The sequence below is a fragment of the Macrobrachium rosenbergii genome, chromosome 59 (assembly GCF_040412425.1).
Source record: "Macrobrachium rosenbergii isolate ZJJX-2024 chromosome 59, ASM4041242v1, whole genome shotgun sequence".
NCBI lineage: Eukaryota > Metazoa > Arthropoda > Malacostraca > Decapoda > Palaemonidae > Macrobrachium > Macrobrachium rosenbergii.
Genome location: NC_089799.1, coordinates 19,394,902 through 19,417,401, shown reverse-complemented (window position 1 = coordinate 19,417,401; position 22,500 = coordinate 19,394,902). Strand labels below are relative to the sequence as shown.

The 22,500-nt window shown below is 33.6% G+C and overlaps 1 protein-coding gene across 1 annotated transcript in view; it reads left to right on the top strand.

The window, feature by feature from the left end:
* Positions 1–22,500, top strand: part of LOC136837459 (zwei Ig domain protein zig-8-like) — a 467,588-nt gene that overhangs the window by 203,803 nt on the left and 241,285 nt on the right. The window contains exon 6 of the mRNA XM_067102240.1: positions 13,326–13,427. Within this exon, the coding sequence (XP_066958341.1) occupies positions 13,341–13,427 (87 nt within the window). The 5' untranslated portion in view covers positions 13,326–13,340. The remainder of the gene's footprint in view (positions 1–13,325; positions 13,428–22,500) is intronic.

Here is a 22,500-nt window from a genome sequence, read left to right as displayed (position 1 = left end):
TATTTACATACACACAGACACACATATATATGTGTGCGCGCGCGTGTGTGTGTGTGTGTGTGTGTGTGTGTGAGTGAGTATAGCAACTAAATATTTCCCATGTAAGACAGGAAGGAAGTTAATATCTAGGTAATACATTAATAAATGACATTCCTTTGTTCCGTGAGCTCTTTCTCTGGTATAATTTTGATGACTAGATCACACAAAGAAATCTTTTAATAATGTCTCCCCTTACTATCTTAAGCTTAGGTGGCAACGACAACATCAAGTACTTCTTGCCTTAAGGCTTTGCATTCCCGTTTGTCTAGCTTGTATAAAAGATCCTAATTTATTTGCATATACAGTGCTACTTGCTTCTCCATGGCGTTTTCTGTTCTTGGTAAAGTACTCGGGTTTATTGTTTCATCCACTGATGTACGCTCAGCTCGATAATTGAAAAACGCAATGATTTCATCATCTTTCAGTGCAGCGCACTCTCTGGTCCCTCGGCCTCAAAACTGTATTGCTGACATGTGTCTGGACAACATGGGTCATATTCAACAGGTTCCCATATGAAAGGATATAGTTTTGGCAAGCCTTGCAAAAAAAAATCTGGCGAATGATGTGGGGAACCACTCTGAAATATTCTACTAAAACTGGAAGACCCAAGGGATGTCGGTTATACTAGAAAAATTAATGTAAATTTAATTTACTACTCTGAGAAGAAATGAAGCGTCATGAGAAGAAATGAGTCTTCCGTTTTATCCTCATCCTTTAAAACATCCTCAATCTGATACTATGTGAAGGTTGTTTTAGATTCTTTGTTGATGGGCTAATAGACTGTTCTTCCTTTTGCTGGAGTTTTCAGTTCATATTACTTCTATAATTAAAATTAACTGCCCTCAACCACCCACATGGTATGTCTTTAATAATATTACCCCCATCCTTTGGTTTCGAGAAAACAGCCTCTGATGATAATATCTTAAAGATGAGCTGGTTTCTCTTACACCATAGAGCCTCTGTTCACCCTCTGAAATAGAGCTGACAAATTTTTTTAATTAATGGTGCTTCTTGCTGATTGCGTGCATCTTTTGTTCTAACAAATGGAGCTTACTCAGGTATTCACTTCTAAACAGTAGCAGGGATCTCTGTTAGTCCACCGGCACCGCCATCACTTTTGATGATGTTTCATTTTAGTTTTCTGTAAAACAAAACTATTGAGGTGGCTTTGTCTGTCCGTCCGCCTTCAGACCTTAAAACTACTGAGGCTCAGGCTGCAAATTAGTATGTTGATTATCCACCCTTCAATCATCAAACAGACAAAATTGCAGCCCTCTAGCCTCAGTAGTTTTATTCTATTTAAGGTTAAAGTTAGCCATGATCGTGCGTCTGGCACCTCAACAAGACAGGCCACCACGGCCGGCTGAGAGTTTCATGGGCCGTGGCTGAGAGTTTCACACAGCAGTATACGGTGTACAGAAAACGTTTCTTCGGCGCATTTTTTCACTTGTTTGTCATGTAGTTTTGGTCAGCGTCAGAGCTAAATAACATCTTTCCCAAAGTTGTCTACGAATTTAATATTTAGTATTTTACCCACATTTATACTAATTCAGTTTTCATGGGTGAGGCCGTCCACTTCACTGATCACTTCTAGGACTCTTATGTGTCAGAACTTCGTTTGTAAGATGTAACAAACTGGGTAAAAAAGTCCATTTCTTAAATACTGAACCTCTGGCTCCTAGGCAGAAAGATAATTAAAAACAATTTATTGATCATTCCATTCAAGTCGAAACATAGATATCAAAATTTTCGTTCGCTAGGAGTAACAAGCAGCTGTCTTCGATAACAGTAGTCATCTTTGGTTTTTCATTGCTAACGAATAAACTTTGTTCATTTTTAACCAATCCTCTTGTCACTCTGAACGATTCTGGTTAAAATCAACTGGCCAGTAATTTAATTTCGGTTAATGTAATTTTTCAAGTAAGTGAGATATCATTCCACTGCAGTGCTCTATATATGTTTATAACAGCCTCTTCATTCTCAACCCCTGGTGTCCCGTTTCTCCCGATATGGGCCATAAACAGTACTGAAGACCAATAAATATTTTCCATAAATTTCTACCGAAAATTTATATGTGGTGAGGGGATATTTAAGTGTCGATGCGGAGGTGTAATATTTTCTGTATGGTGGCGACTTACTATGTATTCAATACCCATAGAGTTCTTTCATTTTGGATTTTTATACATTTTACGACCTCAGCGTCTGCCTTTAGAAAGTCTTTACATTTTTTATTATTGTTCATGTTTGTTATTTTTAGTCTTTGTGTTTTTATGAATGTCTCGCTCTGTGTTGCGCTGCTAGGAATTATCAGCATTTCTGTTTATTCTTTTATTTTTTTTTATTTCTAAAAATCCTATAGACTACATCCATTCTTTTCGTTTTATTTTAACGAAAATCTGATCATTTTTGTTCGTCCTAAGAACGACGATAACTCGAAAAAAAAACAGAGAAAAATGAAAATGAAAAAAAAATCATTGCAACATTGTAAAAAAAAAGAAAAGGATAAGAAGAACATTTGAGATTGCAACCGAAAGCAAGATTTACGAGCGAAACTTCTCAGAATTCCCGGTGTCGGCTCAGAGCGGGATTCAACTGTAAATAACTGTTTTATAATAAAAACTAAAATCAACACAGAAGCGTATATGTCGTCCTCAGCTCGGGACTTGGTAAGCTGGTAGGAATTTATTCATTACTTGCTGTGTAGTTCTTGTCGAGATAAAGGAATTTAATCTCTTTGGTAAACTGACATTCTATGCTTGAGTCATATTACTGCAAGCGAGAAACATGCTGCGAGGTGAGAGAGAGAGAGAGAGAGAGAGAGAGAGAGAGAGAGAGAGAGAGAGAGAGAGAGAGAGTTACAGTTGGTAGGAAGACGACAAAGAGAAGAGTCCATGGACGCAAGTAACTATAAGGCATCAATCATTTCTCTTCTACTCGGAAAAAATTAATAAGTCTTTTCCTAGAAACCGATTCTTTTTATTATTGCAACGCTATTTTTTTCGCCTTGTCTAATTTACGCTTGATATCTCTCATTCATTATCTTCACAAAAACTCCATTTATATATACATATAATTGTATATATATATATTTTTATATATATGTATATATATTATATATAATGAAAAAATAAATATATATATATATATATATATATATATATATATATATATATATATATATATATATATATATATATATATATATATATATATGTGTGTGTGTGTGTGTGTGTGTGTGTGTGTGTGTGTGTGTGTGTGTGTGTGTGTGTGTAGATTGTGTTGAGAGATTTTGTTACACGTTAACCCTTTCTTAGAAAGTTGTTCACAATCATGTGCAGTTACCTGGTCGCGAAAATCATTAGGAATGTTTATACGCTGAGCTGATGGGTATTTAGATTTGTGAGTGTTACTTGGGGTACAAGCAGCAGTTGAACATAATTTGCTTCCAAGCACGTATTCCTTTGCTTACTTATCATTTATTTCGAATTTCGATGATTTATTCATAAAAATTGTTTTTCCAACTTCAGTATATACTTAACTACACGTCCAGGAATGTGTTCCTTTATTTAAACATGTCATAAGTCTTTGTATCACCTCGTTACGTTGTTCGTGAATTATTCCATGTGTTTATAGTTGCAAAAATATGCAAAGCATAAGAATCCAATTGTTTATGCAAATTTTTATCAGTCCCTTACTTTCTTATAAATAAATCGTATGGTTCATTGCACTTTTTTATCTAGTCAAATTTATACCATATAAAAACCCGAAGCATTTCTCTACAGAAATCCAGGGAACTGACGTGTTACATAACAATAAGAAAAGATTGAACTCCTCTTTTGATATTCCTCCAAAATAATTGACCGCAGCATTGAAGCTCAATTATTCAGGTTTGTTTGATAGCAGCATATTCGCTGCTATTCTGATATTCCAACTTGTACAGGCAAAACTGTTTACGTCATATCACATTGGAGATGGAATAAATGCGTATGGTTAATGCTTTTAACATAGTCAAATCGATACAACTATAAAAACATCGTAAAGACGTTTTCAAGCGAGCGATAAAGAAAGTTGCCAGGAAACCGATCGTTTGTCTTCCATAACAATGTTCGTAGAAACCCAACGTTTCTCTCTCTTGAAACTGCCAAAATAATTTTCTCTTGTAACTGCAAAATCTCCATTTCACTGTGGTTTAAAGTATCAGGATAGCAAATAAGGCAGCTATTCTGATATGGTAGAATTACAAACAAGATATGTTTACGTCAAATGCATTGGAGATGGAGCCTGAGAAAAACGTATATAATTGCGGAAAATTTTTTCATTGTAAAAGGCATAGATTGAATATTAACTCAAAAACAACATCTGACAAAAGATTGTTTTCTGAAGAGAGTGATAAAGAACAATGTATTGCCAGAATACACCAATCGTTTGTCACGAGCAAATAATGTGTGGATATATATTAGACAGAATTTCAATATCCATAGAACCTCTCAAAGAGAAGTGTGGATTTATATTATGCAGAATACAAAATTTCCATTTCAAGAGGAGTTTTATATATTATGCAGAATAACCAATATCCATACACCTCTCAATTAGAAATGTTGATATATATTATGCAGAAATTCTGTGGATCAATATCCATACACCTCTCAAGTAGAAATGTTGAGAATATATTTTGCAGAATACCAATATCCATACATCTGAATATTAATAAATATTATGCAGAATACAAAACATATACACCTCTCAAGAGAAGTATATATAATATATATTATGCAGAATACACCAATATGCATACACCTCTCAAGAGAAGTGTGAATATATATTATGCAGAATACACCAATATCCATACACCTCTCAAGAGAAATGTTGATATATATTATGCAGAATACACCAATATCCATACACCTCTCAAGAGAAGTGTGGATATATATTATGCAGAATACACCAATATGCATACACCTCTCAAGAGGAGTGTTGATATATATTATGCAGAATACACCAATATCCATACACCTCTCAAAAGAAATGTTGATATATATTATGCAGAATACACCAATATCCATACACCTCTCAAGAGAAATGTTGATATATATTATGCAGAATACACCAGTATCCATACACCTCTCAAGAGAAGTGTGGATATATATTATGCAGAATACACCAGTATACATACACCTCTCAAGAGAAGTGTGAATATATATTATGCAGAATACACCAGTATACATACACCTCTCAAGAGAAGTGTGAATATATATTATGCAGAATACACCAATATACATACACCTCTCAAGAGAAGTGTATATATATTATGTAGAATACACCAACAAAAAACGCAGAGATAAGAATGATTAATATAATTTTTATCAAACTTATTTCTTCAATTGTGAGTCCTCGCTTTACATTGTCTTTTTTTATCTTCCATTTATAACTTCCCCACCCCACCCCCATCCCCATCCCACGAGGCGAACGTCGTTCCTGTCACGAAGAAAATATTGAAATTATTTTTATAATATCCTTTTGAGGCCGCAGCATTGGAAGTGGATGAAAGAAGGAGAATTTTTAAATTTCATTGAGAATTTTTTTCCTTCGTTGAAATCTCTGGGTGCATCGGTGATGTGTCTTTCCGCGTGAATTCTGCGGTTGCTTAGGTTTAAGGTTTATATTGATCGATTGATTTCATTCGATAAACTGGCGCTGCATATACATTATTTAGCTCTGCCTTTTCTAGTTTTCTGTAAAAGAAAACCATTGTGCCGGCTTTGTCTGTCCGTCCGCACTTTTTCCTGTCCGCCCTCAGATCTTAAAAACTACTGAGGCTAGAGGGCTGCAAATTGGTATGTTGATCATCCACCCTACAATCATCAAACATACCAGATTGTAGCCCTCTAGCCTGAATAATTTTTATTTTATTTAAGGTTAAAGTTACCCATAATCGTGCTTCTGGCAACGATATAGGATATGCCACCACCGAGCAGTGGTTAAAGTTTCATGGGCCGCTGCTCAAACAGCCTTATACCGAGACCACCGAAAGATAGATCCATTTTCGGTGGCCTTGATTATACGCTGTAGCGGCTGTACAGAAAATTCGATTGCGCCGAAGAAACTTCGGCGCATTACTCTCTAGTTTAAAGACTAGAATGTGCGTTTATTTATCCGCACTAAGAGCGAATAATGACGGAAGGGTGAAAGACTGAGTTGAAAACTTAGAACCGTCGACGAATTTTCCATTTCAGGAGAGGGGAGATCTTGATAATAATATCCTTTGAAAATGTCAGGCTCCTGCCAGTTTGTTTTCCTAATACTATCGTTTTTGTTATATACCTCCCTAGTGTTAATACTGATTTAGAAACTTACGAAAAAAGGCTTTCTTGCTTATTACATATCAGCATCATTTCTTTTACCTTCTACATATTTAATGCAATTATGTGGTTATCTTTTGCTGCATTACTTAAAATATTCGTTGAAGATTAGAAATTCTCGCCAGGGAAACAGAAATAAACTGGTCACATGATTAAAGCAGCAAATCCCTCCATGAATCTTTTAAGTGTCATACGTATTGATTGAGCTTAAATATTCACCTGCCTCCGTCCACCAACACTTCCTAGGAAGTAGAATATACAATGTGATTTTATCCTGCAGTCATTGAACATTCTTATTAAGAACAAGAGATCTTAGGCACAAATAATCACAGGTTTAATGAAACATACGCTATAGTCATAAATTAGGACAATGTCGATTATTAGGCCATTTCGGAGAGAATTTTTAGGCCCATCTCTTCTACAGTAAATAGATTTTTTCCATTTAATGCCATTACAATTCCTGACTGGACCACTACTATAAAGGAGCGTCATTTAATAGTATTTATCGAGAATTATGAGATCATTATCCCGTGTAGTGTTCCTTAATGTTAATGACTTATTTATTTGTTACTCGCTGATACATTTTGAGTAAATAATGACCATGTATAGCTTTTCGAACACCTTTATTATTAAATAAATGATATTGCTGTGAAGATATTCATTCACATAAGAGTAAAGATTCGTCATCTTTGTCTCGGCAATGAATATATTCATCCATTAAGTCACAATACCACTACAAAACATATCTCTTAGAGTAATGTCGCGTATTTCCCATAATGTTTGAGTACCCAGCCCGACCAGAAAAAAAAAAAAAAAACTCGCAATATGGGAAGATCCTTTTGATTCGTCGAACCTACATTTTGTAGCACTAGATCGTTCGGATATATGGGTTTGGAGCATCAGCAATACAATTTTATAGATGGGGAAAGAGCGTTTACAGCGACGCTCGTTTGTTGTAAAAGATATGGGATTCAATCTCAATTCGGCTATTCTTTGCGTAATCGCGTCCAAAATATTTCAAGGGTTTTGGAAGCATTTACACAACTCCCCCTTTTTTTTTTTTTTTTTTTTACCGCCACTGCAGTTCCTCTTTTGAATAGTTCATTTTTGTCATTCCACGAAATGGCCTTCGGTTCGGTCATTCATTTTGACCGACAACACCAAAAAAAAAAAGAAATATGTAAAATTCGTTCAGGTTCCCCCCACCTCACATGTTTTCATAACCCAGTGAGACATCTCTTAATAAAAAAACTCTTCGCATATGATTCGAACCAAATGCTGTCCATCATGAATATGAAACTGTTATTCGAAGTCCGGGAGACCAGGAGAGCGCTGCCTGCGATGCAAATGCCCTTATAATTAATACGTGTATGACTTTGTTTCAGAAGTCTTCAGTTTTCATAACTGCGTTCGGATCGTGCGCTTATCAATAATCATAAGTAAAAACACAAATGTCTATTTTTATGAAATCTTTAAGAATTAAGCACCGTTAGTCTCTAAACCTTTATCATCAATAAGAAAATGCCACAAGTATATCGTTTTGGTCGATGCCTCCTTAATGGAAAATCAAGTAATTCAGTTTTTATAACTTCATTCTGATCGTGCGCTTATTAATAATCATAAAAGAAACATGTCCATTTTTATTCATTATTTGCGAAATTAGCAGTGTTGGTCAAAACTTTTATGATCAGTAAGAAAATACCAAAAGTATATCACTTTGGTTAATGCCTTCTTAATCGAAAAGCAAGTAATTCGGTCTTCATAACCTTTCAGTCTGATCGTGCCTTTATTAATAATCATAAGAAAAAATAAATGTAATTTTATTCATTCTTTACGAAATAAGCAGTGCTGGTCAAAACCTTGAAGATCAATAAGAAAATGTCACAAGTATATCACTTTGGTCAATGCCTCCTTAATGGAAAATCAAGTAATTCAGTTTTCATAACTTCATTTTGATCGTGCGCTTATTAATAATCATAAGGAAAAAACGAATGTTCATTTTTATTTATTCTTTAAGAAGTTAGCAGTGTTGGTCAAAACTTTTATGATCAATAAGAAAATACCACAAGGATACCATTTTGGTCTATGTCTTCGTAATAGAAAAGTTAGTAATTCAGTTTTTATAACTTCAGTCTGATCGTGCGCTTAGAAATAATCATAAGAAAAACAAATGTCCATTTTTATTCATTCTTGGCGAAATAAGTGGTGTTGGTCAAAACCTTCTTGATCAATGGGGAAATGCCACAAGTATATCGTTTTGGTCTATGCCTTCTTCTTCGCAAAGCAAATAATAATTCAATCTTCGTAACATCAGTCTGAACTTCTGCTTTTTAATAATTAACAAAAATGTCCATTCTATATCTTTACGAAATAGAGAAATAGACAGTAGTAATAAAAAGGAAAGCCACAAGTATATCTTTTAGGTCAATGCCTTCTTGATCGAAAAGCAAATAATACCATGATGGTTATTCCATTGGTAATAATTTTGAGATGACTCATAAAAGATAAAGCAAGCTAAATCAGTATTTCTGCCACAATCTAAAAAAAAAAAAAAAAAGCAAGTTTCTCAAGGTGTATAAATTTGTAAACAATAAAAGTCATCTTACAAGAATACTACGGTTGATATTTCATGACTGATATTGTTGAGATAACTGATAAAGAAAAGATAAAGCAGAATAATTAGATATTCCTGACACGTTCTACAAAAAGTTAGTTTCTAAGGATGTATGATTTTAAACAATAAAAATCATTTGACATAAAGTTTATAATAAAGTGTGGGAGAGGACTAGTTATGAATTATGGTCAACATTTTATTTTAGGGGAATATCAGGTTGACTTATTTAGAACCAGAAAAGACTAAATCTCTCTTTGATATTTTGGGAGATGAAGCAGATATTTCTGCTGTCATCTCTGTTATAAAGTGTATAAAAATTTTTAACGATATTTAATTTTTTTCCTAATATATTTATTACATCGCACAGAATTTTAATGACATTAAATTTTTTATAATTTATATATCACATCAATCATTAAACTTCATATCTTTATTTGTTGGTCACATCACTCAATTTTATTTATTAATAATTTCCTTCATTAATTCATAAATTCCTTTACCTTAACAAAATTTATTTTCTCTTCATTACAGCGCTAAATGGCCTTCTTGGTCCCAGTGCCTGGGCTTTTGCCCTAAATATCATACATCCATCCATCACATATTATTTTTAACCTTCAATAACAAAAAAAAAAAAAAATAGATACATGTACAAATTTTTATCATAAGGGTATATGAATAATGATGATTAGTACTGAAGCTCAGCAAAACTTTGGAAAATGCACCCTCTAAGTAATTGCCTACTGTAAAGTTCATCAAAATTTAATCCCCACTAACAATAATTTTAAAAGCTAATTAGTTCATGCATCACTTGATTTTGTGATTATCAGCAAGTTATTTCTTTCTATATAAGAGCAATTTTTATAGCCAGGTAATTTGAAAGTTTCTTGCAATTTTCCCAACATAGCAAATAAATTTAAAATGAATCAAATTACAAAATATTTACTGAATTGGCCATTAGGTTTGAGCTGTAGAATGAAATCTTATCAATATGAATTACTGCCATTTGTATAATGTTCTTCCCTTTAGTAGAGTATAAAGAACGCAACGAACAATAAGGAAAATCTGTTATAATGACATTATAGATTGTGGAGAGATGATTCCGTCTCTTATAATGCCAAAGTTCAGAGGGATTTTTTTGAAGAGTAATGCTTTTGCGAAGCAGATAGTGATGGATGGCTCTCCAGTCTGATTGAAATTCCTGTATTCTCGACGAAACATTTCCATCTGGTCGTCGAAAATGAATTCATGAAAATCTTGTCATTGCGTTGATTGCAATTGTCCAGAATTATCTTAACAATTTGCTCCCAGTTTTTTGTTGGTGAAGAACCGTGTCTTACGAGTATTATTTTTCTTAACACAATAACATAATATTTATTTGGAAAGCGCATTACTTGATATCCATAATATGAAATATTTAGCAATATTTGCGCAATGCTTAGCCTTGCTGTTTCAGCTTTTGCTAACTCAGAAAACGGAGATATCTCTGAAAGACTAGAATAATCGAATTTCTGTAGCTGATATCAGTTTATAGAACGGCAGGAACCTAAAAGAGACTGTGCGAATAATACCGTACTTACAATTAAATTCACCAGCAATAAATAAGGACGTCACTTACACACAAACTCAGCTTTACGCAAGGTATATGTCACAAGGAAAAATAAAAACAAGTAAAAAATGCACCGAAGTTTCTTGGGCGCAAGCGAGTTTTCTGTACAGCCGCTACAGCGTACAATCAAGGCCACCGAAAATACATCTATCTTTTGGTGGTCTCGGTATAATGCTGTATGTGCCGCGGCCCACGAAACTTTAACCACGGCCCGGTGGTGGCCTATCGTATATCGTTACCAGAAGCACGATTATGGCCACCTTTAACCTTAAATAAAATAAAAACTACTGGGGTTAGAGGGCTGCAATTTGATATGTTTGATGATTGGAGGGTGGATGGTCAACATATCAATTTGCAGCGCTCTGGCCTCAGTAGTTTTTAAGATCTGAGGGCGGACAGGAAAAGTGCGGAAGAACAGACAAAAAGCCATCTCACTAGTTTTCTTTTGCAGAAAACTAAAAAACATAAAACAAAGTCTGTTTACTTTATGTTTTAAATCAGGAGGACAATGCAATACTATACTAAGTACTGGGCGAGGATGCGGGGAGGGGGAAGTTCTCTCATTGTTCACTAGCGATCCATTATGAAATGTTAAATTATCTGAGTTGTTGAGCTAATTCTTACCTTGCACACTGTTGACCTCCGTACCAGTATTAACCGTTACTATCATCCTGAGTAGTAGACTCAGGATATCATCCTTTTCAATATCATTTAGACAGGGCGAGAGGAAGAACGATTTAACCATTCTCTCTCTCTCTCTCTCTCTCTCTCTCTCTCTCTCTCTCTCTCTCTCTCTCTCTCTCTCTCTCATCAAAGTTGACCAACGCGAAGTAAGCATAATTTCACGGAGCTAGAAAATCGGCACTCGTATTTGCAATAGCTATATATTGACATTTACTGACCACACTGTTAGTCCACTGACCACTATTGAACTAAAAGTGGTCAGTGGACTATAATAGCAGTGTGGTCAGTAAATGTCAATAGCTATTACAAATGCTAGTGCCAGTTTTCTAACTCCATGAAATTATGCTTACTTCGCGTTGGTCAACTTTGATTATAGAGAGAGAGAGAGAGAGAGAGAGAGAGAGAGAGAGAGAGAGAGGTGGTTAAATAATTCTTATTCGCCCTGAAATCGAATCTTGAGTCTAATACTGGCATATTTCCTAAGCGGTGAATTAAGGACTAAGTGCTTTTCTTTTTTATAATCGTTCACGTCATTCTTTCAAGGACGCTGTCAAGAGTTCAATGAATTATGGGAAATATGAATCCTTTCTTAGTCTAACTGAAGCTCAGAGAATGAAACAACAGCAAAGAATAAGTGAATATGATATTTTCGCTGAAAGCTGTTGACATTTGTTTTCTCCTCTTAGTTAATAAATACAGGATGAAGTAATGATTCGACTGACGTGAAACCTACCAAGAAGATTGTCATTACAAAAAAAAAAGAAAATAAAATAATTGTCAGTATTTGTTCCGTCACCGATCGACACTTAACTGCATCGCATATTCTTCCATTTGCGAAAACAAGAGGTCTGTAGGTAATTTAACAACATCAATTAAAATCCATCGATTCCTGTGCTGATCCGCTCAACGGTATCATATAATAGATTGTTAGCATATGTTTGTTGAAAGTGTATCTGCGTGTAAGTGGTGGTGCTTTTGTATTTACGCATAGCTTTTGTTTGCGAGAAACTCCAGCTGACTGTTTATATTGTTGAGATTTGGCAAATAAATCTTTTGGATTTACGTACGTTTATATATTTTTAGCTGTCTTTCTAACTATATTTGATGCATTGAATATTATTTATATATATATATATAAACATTATATATATATATATATATATATATATATATATATATACATATATACATATATATATACAATTTTTTATGTGCTGATTATATTACAGTAAACCTCGAAATATCGAATTACTTTGAGGTTTATTAAAATGATTTCTTCTGTTCAAGAGGCAAAAAACTATAATACACACACACACGCGCGCGCGCGCATATATATGTGTATGTGTGTGTGAGAGAGAGAGAGAGAGAGAGAGAGAGAGAGAGAGAGAGAGAGAGAGAGAGAGAGAGAGTGTTTTGCCCCCTTGAACAGAAGAAATTATTTTAATAAACCAAAGTAATTCTTTATTTCGAGGTTACTGTAATAGACTCAACACATTATATATGTGTATATATATACACATATATATATATATATAATGTGTATGCATGTATGTGTGTATATATATATATATATATATATATATATATATATATATATATATATATATATATATATATATATGCATGCACCATACTCAAAAATAAAAGGAGGGTATCATAAGTGCCGATGTTGCATAAAGGATGGAAGTACTCACGAAATAGAATCATCAAATACAATTGCAGGGGTAGAAAAAATCTTGTTAAAGTCTGTGTATCTTTTATCTTTTCTCCAAACCGTGTGACGCTTTTTAATACATTTTTATCTAGTTATTAATTTATCAATTTATTTTTTCTTCTTAATTAGTGAGATCTCTTCTTTCTGTTTCCCTTTACTTTCTCTTACTTCCTAATGAGCACCACATTCTTTGAAAGCTTGAATGTCAAGTCAGTGGCCCCTTTAGTGGGCATGTTCGATAGGAATAGGATTCATCTTCTGAAGGATAATAATAAAAACAATTTTTTTTTTTTCTGTCTCTCTCCTCAGGTGTCCTGGATAAGGATGCGAGATCACCACCTCATCACAGTCGGAAGACAAACCTACAGCAACGACGATCGATTCTCAGTCACCTACAACAGACACCTCAGCGTGAGTATTGGTTCTCAATAACTGTTTCTCGCCACTTCAGTTCGAGTGTTGTTTCTCCAGGGCCCTCCCGGATTTCGGTGCGGGATCATTAATCTCACTATCGATTTCTCGCGAGGTGCAAAGCATGTGTCATAACAGTCTAAACATGACAGGCTAAAGAATACTTGGTTTTAAAATACGACGAAAGAATTGATGGGGTTTCATCATTAACCGCATATTTTTTAGGGTGGTTTTTTTTTTTTTTTTTTTTTTTTTGTCCTTTGAGGGGAGGAAATCATTTTAATAAACTTCTCAAGTAATTCGATATATCGAGGTTTACTGTAATGTATTGTACGCGTGAAAAAAAATGATCTAAGGAAATCTTAGAAGAAATGTATTTTACTCTTGATATACCTTTTTTTAAACTTCCCTCACACATCTACGAATTATCTGATTAATTGTTTTAATATTCAGTCGTTTAATTAAGTATTGATTATTACTTAGTAACAAAATATTTCAGGATTATAATGAAATGAAATATAAAAATAAGGCCAAAGGATAAGTACCTATGAGGTCATTTAGCGCCCAAAGGGAAACTGAGAGTAAAAGGTTTTAGAGGTGTAACAGGAGGAAGACCTCGCAGTTGCACTATGAAGATGGAGAAATTGTGTGATAAGGTCTTCATAAAATACAACGGAATTGAAGGGGTTATATAATTAAACGGTGATTCTATAGGCTTTTTTTTTATTTGACAGAGATGAAGAAATTGTATGATAAGATCTTCATTAATATGCGGATATATGATTCGGTATATTCCTAGTCTTTATTAATAATGATGTGAATATTTGATGACACAGTATACCAGGAACTATTTTGAACTCATGCGTGTTTATCTCTTCTCAAAACCACTACGCTCATCAAGATATAACTCTTTGAAACCACATTTACCGTTTCTGCATAAAGTACCTGTAATTTATTGAAAAGGATGTGAATATTTGATGACACAACACATAAGAAATATGTTTATTTTGAGCGCATGCATGATTACCTGTTCTCAAAACCTCTATGCTCATCAAGATATAACTCTTGGAAACCACATTTCCCATTTCTGTATAAAGTAACTGTAGTAAAAAAATTCAATGTACCCGCTGGCGTCAGATATGGCAGGTAAGTGATATGTTTCAATACTTCAAGCTGACACATGTCTTATGCTAGTGCATTCTCCCCAGCAAGTTGCAAGTTTGAAAGACCAATTAGTCTGTCGAACAAGGCAAAATGGTTATTCCGAAGAGCCAATGGCATTAACGGAAGAGTTTCCGAGTTTCTCCAATTGCGAGGAACTTATTAAAGACATCATGCTTTGCGAACCCCAATCTAAGTTTCATAATGACGGTTTTGGCTCCCCCTCCCCCAACCCCCAACCCCATCTTCCCCCAACCGCTGGAATGTTGATTAATCGCCGAGAGTCGAAGGAAGCCTCGCCAATGTGTAGGCGTTTGTCGTCGCCTGCCACCGCTTCGTCGTCGCTGCTGAGTGAGGATCGCGTCATTGATTGATTGACTTGCAATTATCTTCCAATGCAGCAGCAGCTCCCTTATTATTCATGTGGTCCGCGAGACCTTCGCGTCAATTACGGTCTTCAAACAGAGCCACGGAACATGAGGGGAATGGCCGGAAGTGAAAGGAACACTTGAAAGGAACACTCTGGACCGAATATCGTCGAATCGCGACTGATTGAACGCGTGTGTCTGTAATTTGGACGAAAGGCTTCAGGCGTTGATGTGTTAATAATCTCTCGAGGAGAGAGGAGGCGCCTCTTGTTTTGGGATGCGGTCTATTTTTTTTTGTTTTTTTTTACGAGATTAAATGATGTTTTTGTTAGTTTCTCAGTAACATTTCAAGTGTTCCTTTCCTCTTTTTTTCATGTAGAAAAGACATTTCAATTATTAGGAGGTGATATTAAAAACATTTATTTTTTTTAAGTTTGACTTATTTCTTCCTCCTCCTCCTCCTCCTCCTCCTCCTCCTCCTCCTCCTCCTCCTCCTCCTCCTCCTCCTCCTCATCATCATCATCATCATCATCATTACTCGTAACAGTACATTCAGAAGAGGCCCCAAATAAAAACCAGACAATGAATAATGTTTAATCTACAATAAACATAGCTAGCATCAACGCAGCGTCACATACCTACAGAAAAGCTCACCATTAGCACATAGATTTAATCGTCCCTTCTCTGCATTCACTCTTCCGTTTCCTGGAAATAACCTCAGGAACCCCTGTATCCAAATGCTTTCGACATTACCCCATTACTGAGACCTTTTACCCAGCTGATTTGTGTAACTCTTCGCATGCGACCAGATCATTTCAGTCCTCTACCTATTCCAATGTTTTTTCTTCACATTTGCATTTTTTCTAACTTTGTTCCATCTTTTCTTAACCCGACTACTCTTATAAGATGTCTTTCTCCAATTTTGATATACATTAATGAATGGGGTTTTGTATTTTGCATAGAAATAGAACACTTAATCTTTCTTTTCCTTAGACGATCTTATTGTAATCCACAGTTTCAGTTCCCTCTAGGGATATTATTATTATTATTATTATTATTATTATTATTATTATTATTATTATTATTATTATTATTATTATTATTATTATTATATATTGTAATTTTTGCTGCTGCTGTGTTTGTCAACCAAATCTTGAAGCTACATGTTTGCCATCAACTCTTCTTCTCTTCCCTGATCGTATTGTTTTGTTGTGTCTTGTGCAGCCAACGTTACAGCTAATAAAAGACGTAGCTGGTACTGTCTTTTTTTTTTTTGACGTAAAAAGCAACAACTGTAAAGGGCATTGCACGAGCACCTTTATTTTTCCACGCGGCCATTGGACGCCCCGCCGACGTGCCGTTCGGCGAATAGCGAAGTTTTGCATAAATGGAAAACGGCGACGTCAGGACGCAGGGACGCCGCGGGTTTATGGCTCTCTTAGGCAGTGTGAGTGGTTGTCGCAAACCGTCCTTTACGACCGCCGGATTTTTCTTTTATTATGAAATACGACGCCGCCTCCTTCGAAAACATCCGATGACCGGGATAATGAAATCTGCCTCTTCCGGCTTCGTCTCCGTCCGGGGAGCAAATCTTTATGGCATCTTTTCGTCAGGAATAAAACTCGGGGCTGAAGGCCTGTTAATCAAGTTTTTATTTCCCGGTCAGGTTTCGGCGAGATTTCCCCGATGTCGTAGCCATCATGCGGTTCCTTACCCAATTCCTTTTCATTTTTCTTCACGAATTCTCTTCTTGGAATTCTCTCCTATTGTTCAATACATCTTCGAGTCATTCTGCTCTTTGATTGGTAGTGTGATACCACTCACCCGTGACGCTTTGTTCGGTTAATTGTGTTTTGGTGAAAAAGTCCATTATTGTTATAAGCCTTAATAAATATATATATATATATATATATATATATATATATATATATATATATATATATATATATATATATATATATATATATATATATATAAATGTATATTATATATACTATATATATATATATATATATATATATATATATATATATATATATATATATATATATATATATATATATATATATATATATATATATATATATATATATATATATATATATATATATATATATATATATATATTATATATATTTACAATAACATGTCGAAAGAATATCTTAGGCCTCTTTACACGCACTCATTATTTAATAAAGCTGTTATCCCACAATGAAAATAAGTGAATCTGTGAGGTCTTCAGACACAAATATTTTTACAATAAACAGCTGAAGGAAAGCTACATGGGACCTTTTTTATACATTCTCATTATCCAATAAAGTTATTATTCATAATAACTTCTTCCTAATGAACACCACATTCTTTGGAAGCTTGAATTTCAAGTCAGTCGCCCCCCGTGGGATTGTTCCATATGAATAGGTTTCATCTTCTGAATAATAATAATAATAATAATAATAATAATAATAATAATAATAATAATAATAATAATAATAATAATGATGATGAGAGGATATCTTGGCATGCGAATCGATGTAACACAGACGGCTGACAGATGACTCGAGATATATATATATATATATATATATATATATATATATATATATATATATATATATATATATATATATATATATATATATATATATATATATATATATACATTATAATTTATATATATATATATATATATGTATATGTGTATATATATATATATATATATATATTATATAATTTATATATATATATATATATATATATATATATATATATATATATATATATATATATATATATATATATATATATATATATATATATATATATATATAAACGAGAGCTTCGAAAACCTGCTGTATTTATCTTATTAGTAAGGAGAATCGAGCCGATTAACGGTGGCTCCCGTTGCATATGTGATTTTGAATATATATTTACACTTACATCTGTATGGCGTTTTTTCACCATTTTAGTGATTAACATGATGATGTCATTTTTATAATTGTTTTTTTTAATCATAGTTGATACTGCCACAAAATGTTTACTTTAAAAATGCGAATTAGCCTGAAATGTGAAATCTATTGTATTTTCTAATCATATCAGATATTTTACCAATGTGCTTATTGCGTATACTGTAATACTTCCCTTGTCATATATATTTATTAATATACAAACCTGATAAATATCAATACTTAAATATTTAAGTGTAAGGAATAAATAGTAGTATTGTTTAGATACCAATACTCATTTAAATCTTGGGAAAAAATACTGGAATTATTTAGATATCAGTGCTCTTTTAAACCTAAGGAAAAAAATACTAGCATTATTTAGATATTAATACTCTTTCAAATCTAAGGGAAAGTACTAGTATTATTTAGATATATCAATACTCATTTAAATCTAAGGGAAAAATACAGCTGTTATTTAAATATTAATAATCTTTTAAATCTAAGGAAAAAATACTGATATTATTTAGATATCAATACTCTTTTCAAAATGAAGAAAAAGTACGATATACTTTCAGTAGCAATTACTTCTCTTGCCTGGAGCTGAATAAAAGAAAGAGAAACAGAACGCACCTAAAAGTTTGCGAGGAGAAATAAAATAGAAAAAATACAAAAGGCTAGAAAATGAGAAGGCACTAAAGTATTTGCAAGGGTGAAAAAAAACCCCAGAAAGTAAATACAAACGAAGAAGAAAAAAAAATTGAGCAGACTCATTTAGGGTGTTTTTTTTAGCGAAGGATTTCTTTTTACTGCTCGTTCTCTCACACGAAAGCAAAAAAAAAAACAGTAAAAAAAAAACTGGGGAGACAAGGAACACTGGAAAAAGCGAAGAGAGAGAGAGAGAGAGAGAGAGAGAGAGAGAGAGAGAGAGAGAGAGAGAGAGAGAGAGAGAGAGGCTTTGTTAAAACTAAAATGAAATGAAAGAGAGAAAGACAAAAGATCAAAACCTTACGGCCCTTTCCGGAAGGTTCATTGTTCTTGGTTATTTTTGACCCTTCTGTACTCGATATTGTTTTTCCAGGCAGATTTTTATTTTTTTTATTTTTGAGTTTTATTACCTTTCATTTTGTTTTATTGGGTCATCTTTTAGCCTTCAGTATTACAGAGATTTGCTTGTCAAGGTAATATCCTTTCTTTATTTCTATGAATAATAGCTTTATTGAGTAACGAGAACGCATAAAGAGACCAATATAATTCTTCGACATTTTATTGTAAAAGTGATAGTGTCTGAAGACCGCCTATTTATCAGTGTGGGATATTCAAGAAGCAAGAGTCCGTGCAGAGTCAGAGCCAGCTTGATTTAAAAACCAGTCAAAAAGCTTACGGTTATATAGTTTATTATACACCGTTGTATTTATTTAATTCACTTTTATTAATAACATATCCGTTTCACATCATCACCAGACTTCTGTACTAACTGTGATTTGTAGATGCACAGTTACCGGGAAAAATTTTACTTATTATAAAACCGGAGAAAAACTTTATAAATAAAATTATTATAAAACCGGAGAAAAACTTTATAAATAAAATTGCCAGATACCGGAACACTAATTTTTTGAGGCTTCCGTTAGCTCGTGAAAATATGGTAAGGTAAATAAATAACCACATTTTTTGGCTATTGAATATGGAGTTTTGGAAGAATTGATATTGCAAAATTGATATGTTCCCACAGATAGCTACTGGAAACTATTTGGCTTTTCAGGCATACATAAGAATCGAGATTTAGTGAGAGGCTAAAGAAACCATAATGTATGCGTCATTTCACTGATATAAAAACATTAAAACTACGTGTTTTCGCAAAGAGGGCTAGGCCTAAAAATCCTTTAACGTAAATCTTATTACGTAAGAAAAAATAGAGTTGTGAATTGAAAAAGTCCGCACAGAAACAGAAAATTAAAACCGTTTCGATGCTGAAATAAAAACTACTTTATTTTCAGTACCAGTCTTATATTTGGGGGGGGATTCTGCAACGACAAGGTGAAATTTAGCAGACCATAAACCCCCCAAAAAAGAGAAATAAAATGTTTATGCATTTTTATGGTGAGATTTTCATTTTTTCCTAAGTCACATCTCACTCAGCCATCATTTACGAGCTTAGGTCATCAAGAGTCATCGTTTTAGATAGGTATGTATGTATGTATGTGTATATATATAGATATATATGTGTGTATATATATAGATATATATATATATATATATATATATATATATATATATATATATATATATATATATATATATATATATATATTATACATTTATACATATATATATATATATATATATATATATATATATATATATGTATATATATATGTATATATATATATATATATATATATATATATATATATATATATATATATATATATATATATATATATATATATATATATATATAATAAGTCCACTGTCCCGTGGGGTCGAACCAGCGACGGACGAGGACTCAGGACTACAGGGACGCACTAACCCATTCGGCCACAAGAGAGGTTATAAGTGAATATCGCCTCCCATCAACTCACCCGTCGAACTCAGGTGTTTTGCATTTGGAGACGATATCCACCCACCTCTGCCATGTTGACCGTGTAGTGCGTTTGTCGCACGTAGCCATATTATGACTATTTATCACATCACCGTGATTCATATACAATCAGAAAGCTACAAACGTCCTTTAATATCCAATTCGCTCTACCTCGGAAATAATATATTTTCATATATGTATACTGTATATACACGCACATCTCACAATTCGTACAACAAATTAACACATAAAAGGAGAACCTCAACGGAGTATATTCGGACACCAGACCAAAACCACCTGATCCTTTGTATTAGTTAACCTTTGCTCTCTTGTCCGGCGTGATATATTACTTAAGCTTCACTCTAATCATCAGAGAAGCGATGAGGGGATAACTAGAAACAACGTGAGCTTATAATCCTACTATCTTTCATGGTTTTGTTTTATTACCGTCGTTTCCTATCTTATAATACTCTTCTTTTTTTATCCTTATTAATCTTCTTCGGCCACCTTTTCTCTTTAATCAGGGCTTAAAACCAAAGGAACAACTAAACTCTGTAAAACTGCGAGCGTTCATTTACTAAGCTTTCTCCTTCTTATTATGGCGCAAGAATTTAAACAGAAGGATTAAGATATACATAGCTGGATTGTGTTTTCCATAATGTTGCATCATATGTAATTTCATTGGTTACACGGAAAATTTGGGGGAAAATTATACCATTCAACCGTTGGAATTTTAACTTAGTTTATTATTTATTAAGGTGATAAAGCTTATGTCGATTCTGGCAGAAGCAAAATCTTTCAATTTCTTATTGTTGGTTCTTTGCTTAAATAATACACTTTATTAAATACTAATGTTTCGGTGTCGATCATCAGTCGAATCAGCTTTCATGGTTAGTTCTCATAGGTAAAAACTTTATCGTTCGTTTTATTTCCTTAACATGAAAAGTAAATTATTTCATAGCAACATTCTTTTACTCATCACTATGTTTTGGGTTTATTGAGAAGATTGATATAGGTCTGCAATATAAGTAAAATGAATCATGACACTTTAGTATCACGCACAGAAAATACATTAGTCTCTTCGTTTCTTTTTGGCTTCCGAATGGTAGGATTATAGCAAGAAACGTTTACCTATAATGAACAAATGTTGAATGGTATTTAGTATTGATATAATGGGCATTAGGCTTATCTTTCCAACTCTGAAAAACGAAAAAAAAGATTTATGAAAGAAAATAAAAGAATTTCTTACCTATGATAAACAACTGTTGAAAGGTATTGATATAATGGGCTAATTACCTTTCGAACTCTGTAAAACGAAAAAAGGAATTATGAAAGGCAACATAAAAAAAGGAATATAATATGCAAATCAGGTCAAGATAGAAAAAGAGATGTGAAAATTAAATTTATAAAGAAATATATGAAAACATTATCAAAACTATAGGAAATCAAACTGTTTTCCCTTTTGATATCTTCTTGGCTTTCCTTTAGTCTCCCTTCTGTTTTCAACTTGGCCTCTCTGGTCCTTTGGTTGGTTCCTCGGATCATCCTAACGTAGGAGAAGAAGACCCTTCATCCTCATTTCTTTGTTATTGTTTCGTAACGATGAGAAGTAGCTGTCCTTACGAGACAGCAAAAGTTTCTCGATTTTTTTTTTTTATTTATTTTTCAAAACAGAGTCGAGCAGGAGAGAGAAGGAATCTTATTTTTTCTTTCTTTCTTTTTTCAAAACTGAGTCTAGGAGGAGAAGGAAATTTATTTACTGACTCGTACGTTTCAGAGTGGAGTGTGTTTATTTACTCGTGCGTTTTAGAGGGGAGAGAGAGAGAGAGAGAGAGAGAGAGAGAGAGAGAGAGAGAGAGAGAGAGAGAGAGAGAGAGAGAGAATCTCTGAACGATTTCTAGACGGATACGTGTTCTGGTAATATCATTTTAAGAGAATAAAATAGCCTTGATGATTTTGCTAAATGGCGTGTTCATAGCCGACCATGTATACTACAGTATATTGTATATTATATATATATATAT